General features: G+C 46.6%; 1 protein-coding gene across 1 annotated transcript; it reads right to left on the reverse strand.

Moving 5' to 3' along the window:
* Positions 1-3,365: 3,365 nt before the first annotated feature.
* On the reverse strand, positions 3,366-5,678 carry LOC128120675 (putative sperm motility kinase W). The gene is made up of 2 exons (XM_052754827.1): positions 4,185-5,678; positions 3,366-3,774 (listed from the first exon to the last, which is right to left on the reverse strand). The coding sequence occupies exons 1-2, from the start codon at positions 5,645-5,647 to the stop codon at positions 3,750-3,752; spliced, it is 1,488 nt and encodes a 495-aa protein (XP_052610787.1). The 5' UTR covers positions 5,648-5,678; the 3' UTR covers positions 3,366-3,749.
* Positions 5,679-8,746: the final 3,068 nt, after the last annotated feature.

Below are 8,746 nucleotides of genomic sequence, written 5' to 3' on the forward strand. Positions count from 1 at the left end.
CTGGTGTCCTTTAGTGAGAGCCCTGCTTTCAACATCCCAAGACAGGCACCAGCTGTCTCAGTGACCCACCTTGAGTCCTCAGCTGTGATCTCAAGGCTCAAATGGAAAGAACTCAATCAATCAGACCAGGTAGCCAATCTGGACTCTCCTGATTGGTCAGGTTGAAGTCATGGGATGTGTGCCTGGTGGGGATCCTGGGAAAGGGTTAGAGAGCAGCCTTTGCATGCTCTGTGCCTTGTTCCCAAGGATGTGTCAGCTAGTGCATACCTCCTCCAGCCCACTGACCAGGGTCCCCAGAAGAATTCATGACAGCAGTTCTCACCTCCAGGTATCTGTTCACTGGTGGACATAGACTTCTATTCTGAAGGGTCGATTCGGACTTTGCTGCTGTTTGTAGTCCATCCTGGATGACAGAACCTTCAGTTCAATCCCTGACCCTGTCAGGATGAAAGAAGCACAGAACTTGTCTCCTTTCCCTCAAATGTCTGATGAATTTACCATTGGTGCTATACATACAGTACTTGAAGCCAGGCATGGCAGTCCACATCTGTAATCACAGCACCCAGGAGGCAGAGAAAGGGGTCACTCTCTGTGAGGTTGAGAGCTGCATGTTCTACACAGAGAGTGTTGAGATAGTAAGGGCCATACAGTGAGATCCAGTCTCAAAAAAAAAAAAATAAAAATAAGATGAGGATTCAGGAAATTTTCCTATCTCATTTCTAGAATTCAACAGAATCTGCCTTCATTGATATGCAGCAGATACACAGTCTGACACCGGGTGATACCCACAAACTGAAAATTCCTCTCTCTTCCTGAACAAACTGACTGATCTTGTTCTCTGCACTTGGGACTCACCAGATGGTCAGGGTTCTAGAAGTCAGTGACAGCACAAGCTGACTGTCATCCACTGGGAAGATCTGGCCAAAGACTTTAACATGCATCGGTATTTGTTCACAGGCCAGGATCAGATGGTCAGAACGGATCTGGAGGCCAACTACAACAGAGAAGACGGTTCCTCCCTTGTCACACCTCTGCAGTCTCTCAGTCTCCCATTGCTCTTCAGTTGAGCAAGTCAATGATAGCTTTCCCTCTGTGTCAGGGATGCTGGCACATGCCACCTCATGGGATCCTTTTCAGCACATCAAGACCAGGCTTCAGAGACTTGTCTTCTACCACACACAGATACTTACTGTACTCAAACTTACCTGCAGGCCCATGATTCACACAGATTAGTACCCTGGATTCCCTGTTGAGTTCATTTTCCCTTGTAAATCAGTGAGATGCTCCCTACCTGGAAGGTGTCCTGTAAACAAGTGAGACACTACAACTCAACCAGTGCTTCACACTGCACCAGGGGCTGTTGCTGTGGGATGGTCTGTATGGCAAATGTGTTGCTGATTGGTCAATAAATAAAACACTGATTGGCCATTGGCTAGGCAGGAAGTATAGGTGGGACAAGGAGGAGAATAAAGCTGGGAAGTGGAAGGCTGAGTCAGAGAGACACTGCCAGCCGCCATGATGACAAACAGCATGTGAAGATGCCGGTAAGCCACGAGCCATGTGGCAAGGTATAGATTAATAGAAATGGATTAATTTAAGCTATAAGAACAGTTAGCAAGAAGCCTGCCACGGCCACACAGTTTGTAAGCAATATAAGTCTCTGTGTTTACTTGGTTGGGTCTGAGTGGCTGTGGGACTGGCAGGTGAGAGAGATTTGTCCTGGCTGTGGGCCAGGTAGGAAAACTCTAGATACAGGCTGTCATCAAGAGATCCATGATGATCAAGGTTTCCTTGTAAGTCTGACCCCAATGGTGGGCGTTGGTCATAGAGAAGTCCAGTGTTCTGGCCTTGTAAAGACAATACCCAGGATCAGGCCTGGCAAGGCCTACTTACCTTCCCACATTGGAGCAGAACAATGTTAATGTAAGGTCAAATGTCAGTTATAAATCCCTCCATGAGATGGAAAAAATGATGTAAGATTCTTGGATCAGGAGGTGGGAGACAGCAAGTGAATCCTGGATGAAGGAGGCTATGGAGACAAAGACATAGATGTCATCAGATCTGCCAAAGGACATGTCAGACAGGAGCAGGAGAGGACTCCACTGCAGGATGGAGCCACCCTTCTCTTCTGCCAGACCCTTCTTCAGTAGCCCAGAATGGAAGTCCCTTTCCAAAGCAGCCTCATACTTCACTACATTGACGTATGCCAGGAACCATCAGAACAGGTTCCATTCCTCCTCATGGCTGGCAATACACCCAAGGTCACACTCTGCTCTGTTTGAGACATTTGTTCCTGGTCTCACTTTTTCAGACCCTTAACCCAGCAAAACCTCCTTTTCTCCACTCATTGCAGGTAAGCTCTTCTGGACAGACTCTACCCTCTCTCCAGGTCCTCTCATTTCCTCTTCATCCTCTCCACCTCCTTTCCCCTGTTTCACCCCTTATCTCCATCCCTCTGTCTCCCACTGGATTTACAGTTCCTGCAGTTCTTCTAAAAGACTGTCAGAAAGCAGGTTGGAGGTGATGAAGTGATCAAAGAAGAGGGAAGCCTGAGACCTGTGTGCAAGTCTGTCCTGTTGACAGAGGCAGCCCTTGTAGATGCCGGGGAACCCTGGTTCTACAGGAACCATGAGGGATGTAGACATTCATTAGGTCGATGCTACACGTGACTACTTAGTGATGTTCAACAACAGTGCAGGGGCAGCAGTGAGGTGAAGGATGGGGAAGATGGCAGCTGAGACCCTACACCTGGAGGATGGATACTGGAACCTGTAGCCCTAACGTGTCATCACACAGGACACAGAGTTCCAGCCTGGATCCTTCCTGCTGCACCACACCACACCAAGACTGTAGTTCAAGTAGACCATTTCACTTTCCCAAATAAAACCCGAAAGAATAAAGAAAGTGCCTCTCTTAGTGACTTTAACAGACAGGACTTACTCAGCACTGAGGAGGACGTGACTACACAGACCAATAGTGCTGCACTCTTTCTCCTGCTACACCCCAGATCTGTAGGAAGAACAGGATGTTATTTACAAGACAGCATCCTACCTGTGTGCCTTGACACATGATAGGAACCATCGGAGCAGGCCCTCTCCTCCTCATTGCTGGCTGTCCCTAGCTCCCTCCCACTCTGCACTTCAGGGCAGGTTCGTTCCTGCTGTAGACTGTGCAGGGCCCCTGTGGCAGCTCAGCACACACATCTCTTTCATGCTACTTTGTTGACAGGAAGTTCCTCAGGACAGACTCTACTCCTTATTCTACACCACCTCTCATGTCCCCTATTCCTGTCTCAAAACTGTTCCCCAATTAGTCCTCCTTATCTCCTTTCACCCGCCTCCATTCTCCAGAGGACTTACACAGGTCTTGCTGTTTTGTCCATAAGGCAGTCACAGAGTAAGTTGGAGGGTTAAAGTGACCAAGATGATGAGCAGCCTAGATTGGTATAAAAATCCTTCCTGGTGGTAGAGGCTGCTGTTTTCCATGCAGTGTGAGTGGTCCTACAAGCACAACCAAAGCTAGGAAGGTAGAGAGGGTCATGGGGTCCAAGTGACTTATGACCCCCAGTTGTTCCACAACAGTTCTGAGGCTGGATTAAGCTGAAAGAGATGCAAAGTGGCAGCTCAGACCCAATAGCTGGAGGATGAATGGAGGCAGGAGCCTGTTGCCCTGGGTTGGAGGGAGCTGGCACACTGGAGATGAGTTCTGGCTCACTTCTGTGGCAGTCACTCCTCACCAGGTCTGGAATTCTATTGGGCCATTTCAGTTTCCACACTTCAAAGAAGAAAGAAACATGAAAGCACCTCTATTAGTGACTTTGGCAGATGAAAGTTCTGTGCCATATTTCTCCTCCTGATTCCTCCATTCTGAACCTTTAACCCCTTTAGACAAACTCTCCTCCCTTCCTTCCACCCTGTGGTCCCCATGCTAGGCTATCTGCTTTTACCTCAACCTTCCAGGACTTTACATGAACAGGAAGCTGTGAATTTGCCATCTAATGTACTACATAGCAAATTCTGTGCCCTCTGAGTGGGTATAACTTTTCATTTCAAAAGGATATTGAAATAGCATATTGAAAAGACAACATAGGAATTCATCTGTGTGGCCCAACCAACTGTTCTCCATGTAGGTCTCCACTGTCCTCTCTTTCCTTGCAGCCCCTGATGCAAGGGTTCAGGGCTCACCTTCGGGTGGGCAGGCAGCACCACAGTGCTCTCAGTGCATAGAGAATTTGCTTCCTCACCAGTTCCCAGACCCTGAATGGCCTGGATCCAGATGTTGTGGGTGCCACCTGGGGCTGGTCACTGGGAATGTCTGGCTCCTGGGATGAATCTTCTTCACAGAAGCCCAGGTTGAGAAATACTGTGGGTGTTGCATCCAAGACTGATTCAGGGGAGGAGAGATTGCCAGGTAGGGGGTCAACAGAATTCCTGTTGACTGCAATGTCCTCTGCAGGAGTGTTGATGACGTCAGCCACAAGAGCATCTCTTTCTGGGACTGTGTTGTCTGAACCGGGCATCGCCTCCAGGAAGGAGAGTCTATGAGGCATGGTGTAGCTTCTGCATCTTTTGCCTCTTTCTTCCACACCCTCCTCCTTAAAGTGATCCTTCCCAGCATGTGTACTGGTTGTAAATGCTGGATCACTGGCTCTCTTCAAGGGGAGAGGGAGGCGAACAGGATCTGCTGGGCTGCTAGTTAGCCAGGGCACCTGATCTTGAAGATGGCTGTCCCCACAACTCAGCTGATATTTGAGAATGTTGCACGTAGCCATTACACGATTATCTTCTCGCCTGTGAGTTAGGGATGACACAATCTCCTCACAGGTATAGCCGATGGTGCACATAGTCTCCACGACCCTGGGCAGGATTTCTTTGGTGGCAGGCAGTACATGTTGTTGAATGGGGCCCAGCCATGGTCGTTCCACAAGCTGAGAGATTGTGAATCGGAACCAGGTGGGGACCATGAGTAGTCGGGCAATGATGATGTGACAGGGTTTGGACAGATGGTAGGGAATGGGACACATTGTGGTGGTGATGAGTCTGTGCATACCATCAAGGGTTTCTTCCATGTATGGAAAGTGCCCTGTGATCAAGACATATAGAACGATACCCAAGCTCCACATATCACCTGCCAGTCCATCATAGGGCTTTCTTGCCAAGATCTCTGGGGCCCAATAGAGCAAGGAGCCACAGATCTCCTGCAACATCTGCCCCTCTGTGATTTCAATCGCCATCCCAAAGTCACAAAGCTTTGCATTTCCTGCTGCATCGACTAGGATGTTTTCCAATTTAATATCACGGTGTGCGATGTGTCTCTGGTGGAGGAAGTGAACCGCTGACACCACCTGCCGGAAAATCCCTCTAGCCTCCTCCTCCTTTAGACAGCCCCGTGCCCTGAGGCAGCTCTCCAGATCTTCTCCTGCCACATACTCCATAATCACGTAAGTGGTTGACAGTGTGTCGATCATGTCAAAAAATCGAACGATGTTCCTGTGTTCCAGTGACTGAAGGATGTTCACTTCAGTACTGATGTCAGCCACACTGTTGGTGTTTTTCTCAAGGACCTTGACAGCCACTCGTGTATGTGTGGGAAGGTGGCAGGCCAGCTTCACCTCCCCGAATGAACCACACCCTAGAGATGTTAACATCCTGAAATCCTTTTCAAGAATGTCCTCTTCCATGTGGCTGCCCATGGTGTTGTGCTCAATTTCAACCACTTTATCTTGTGGGAAATTTCAGACCCACACAATGCTAAAAGAAAAAGATTAATGCAGTTTTAGGAGGGAAGGCTATAGCTTGGAATTCTCTGTCATGAAATCTGAAATATCCCAAACAATCTTATGATGCTCTTCAAGGATATAAAAATACTAGAAGAACCTAAACCCAAGGCAGTGAATGAGGAATCATAGGAAAGATCAGAGTTGGTATAAGTAAAGGTGGCATGCAAAGGAAAATCCTGAGATCCCTGAAAGAATGAGCTGCTTCTGTTCAAGGATGTGCCACAAGGCAAAACCCTCAAAAGCTGATCAAGAGAGATCAGATACAAATTACACTATAGAAAAGTTGATGTTGTAACTGATACATCTACAGTCCAGAGGGCCTTTAGGATGTTATAATTTTTATACTCCAGAAAATTATAAAATATGAAAGGAATTCCTAGACATGTGTGAATATTGAGTTAAGATAAAATAAAAACACTTAAACACATAAGTCATAAGCAACCATTTTGGACTGGCAACAAAAACAGCTCCAAACAAGCAGAGCCCAGATCTCATAGATTCCCTGAATCATTTAAAGCTTAGCAGAAGAATGAAGGCCAGGGTTATAGAAAAATTCTTCAAGAGAGAAAAAGCAAAGGCCCATATCCAAACTCATCCCTGTGCCAATGTTAGCCTGATCCCACCACCAAGTAAGCTCAAAGAACGGAGCAAGTGTGAGCTCCTTTCCTTGATGAGCATAGATGTGAAGATCATTCGTGAGAGTCCCTGACACTTCACCTCCATCATCCAACACACTAAAGAGCCCTTTGTTCACAGTCCCAATGGCAGAAGTAACATTTGTAACAAATGGAACAACAGCATAGCACATAAGGAGACTGTGGGAAGAATCCACACTCAGCACAGTGACTAGAGAACTGTTGTGTTATAAGGAAAGTAGCTAAACTAGATAGAGTTCTACAGGAGACAAAGCAGGTCCACAAACAGAAACAGGATCTACTCTGTCTCTCCTGGTCATGAGGAAGGAGAGGGCTAGGCTTGTGTAAAAGTCCCAATATCAGTCACAAAGACATGGTGGGGGACTGATGTAGTACAGGGGAATATGATCAAGTACAGTGTAGGCATGTGTGGAAATGTATCATTCAATTGCTTATGAGAATGTGTATATATAAAAAATACCCTGAGTGAAATAACCCAGACTCAGAAGGATAAACATGGTAGGTATTCACTCATAAGTGGATAGTAGATGTAAAGCAAAGGATAACAAGACTACAACCCACAGCTCCAGAGAAGCTAGCTAACAATGTAGTTCCCAAGAGAGACACATAGATAGCCCAGCAAAGGAGAAATAGATGAGATCTTCATGAGCAAACTGGGGATGAGGTGGGGTAATGGAGGGCAAGGAATGGAGGATGAGAACATAAGGGAATGGGGAGGTTTGAGCTGGAAAAAGGACAGAGTGGGAGAGCAAGGAAAGAGACACCATGATAAATGAAGACATCATGGGTATAGGGAGAAACAGGATGCTAGGGAAGTTCTCAGGAATCCACAAGGATGACCCCACCTTAGACTATTAGCAATAGTCGAGAGGGTGCCTGAACTGTCCTACTCTGCTAATCAGAACAGTGAATACCCTAACTGTCATCATAGAGCCTTCATCCAGTAACTGACGGAAGCAGATGCAGAGATCCACGTCTGAGTGCCAGGCCAAGCTCCCGGAGTCCAATCGATGAGAGAGAGGAGGGATTCTATGAGCAAGGGACATTGAGATCATGATGGGAAAAAGTACAGAGACAACTAGCCAAACTAGTGGAAACACATGAACTGTGGACCAATAGCTGAAGAGCCCCCATGGGACTGGACTAAGCCCTCTGGATAGGCGAGACAGTTGCTTAACTTGAACTGGCCAGGGGGCCCCAAGGCAGTGGGATCGGGATCCATGCCTGGTGTATAAGCAGGCTTTTTGGAACTCAGTGCCTATGGTGGGACACCTTGTGCAGACTTAGTGCAAGGGGGAGGGGCTTGGACCTGTCCCAATGAATGTACCAGGCTCTGCTGACTCCCCGTGGGAGACCTTGCCTTGGAGGAGGTGGGAATGGGGGGTAAGTTGGGGGGAAGGCTCAGGGGCAGGAGGAGGGAGGATGGGGGAATCTGTGTATGCATGTAAAATGAAAAGAAAAAAATTTAATAATAAAAATAAAATGAAATTCTCAAAGAACAAAAAATTAAATGTTTCTTCAAAAGTATTTACACATTAAAAAAAGAAAACAAAAGTTTCAAGGTAATCTAATTGCGTCTCGTTCTTCTATGTTCAGGTGCTCTCCCTTGGAGCCTGCTCTTGTCTCAAGGAAAACAGAGGAGCAGTGGATCTGGTGGAGAGAGGAGCTGAGGGCCAACTGGGAGGAGTGGAGGGAGGGGAGGATGCAGTCAGGATGGACTGTATGAAAGAAGAATACATACAAAGAAAAAGTGAAAAACATAAATAGAAATATGAAACAGCAAATCTAAATCCCAGGAGCCAAAACCAACAAAGTGGAAATCAACTTGTCCAATCTCAACAACTAGCAGCAATGATCTGCAGTATTTCAGTAGTCCATAAAATGGAGGGAAGGCACACTTTCAAGCACATTTCATAAAAGAAGTATTCCCCTAATTTCCAAACCATAGAAGACATTTAAAAAAGATCCCAGTATCAGGTAATATCCTTGAGTGACAGATTGGAAAAAACATGAATGAGAATAATTGAGAGCTCATCTCAAATTCAACACCACATTAATAAGACCAGACTTCATGATCAAGACGTCTTTAACCAGGAACACTCGAGATTCGTCCACAGACACAAATTGCCAAAGGGCACAGCATACACACCACACTGAGGTAAGTCCTAAATCAGACATCAGTGGAATAGAATGCTTAATTCATGAAGAAACTTGGAATTAGTGAAAGTGTTACTACAAACATGCCAGTTCCACAAACACAGGTGTCACATTTTGTTCACTGCAGGTCATGAGCAGGCAGGGGGATTGCCTT

The sequence above is a fragment of the Peromyscus californicus genome, unplaced genomic scaffold (assembly GCF_007827085.1).
Source record: "Peromyscus californicus insignis strain IS unplaced genomic scaffold, ASM782708v3 Scaffold_2__1_contigs__length_46816999, whole genome shotgun sequence".
Taxonomy (NCBI): Eukaryota; Metazoa; Chordata; class Mammalia; order Rodentia; family Cricetidae; genus Peromyscus; species Peromyscus californicus.

Bases quoted from the DNA above. Each gene is read 5' to 3' on its own strand.
- LOC128120675 (XM_052754827.1), bottom strand. From the start codon at position 5,647: ATGTTAACATCTCTAGGGTGTGGTTCATTCGGGGAGGTGAAGCTGGCC. The intron at 3,775-4,184 runs GTGAGCCCTGAA...TCTTCTTTGAAG, and splicing joins TGCTGCCTGCCCACCCGAAG to TGTGGAAACTGAAATGGCCC.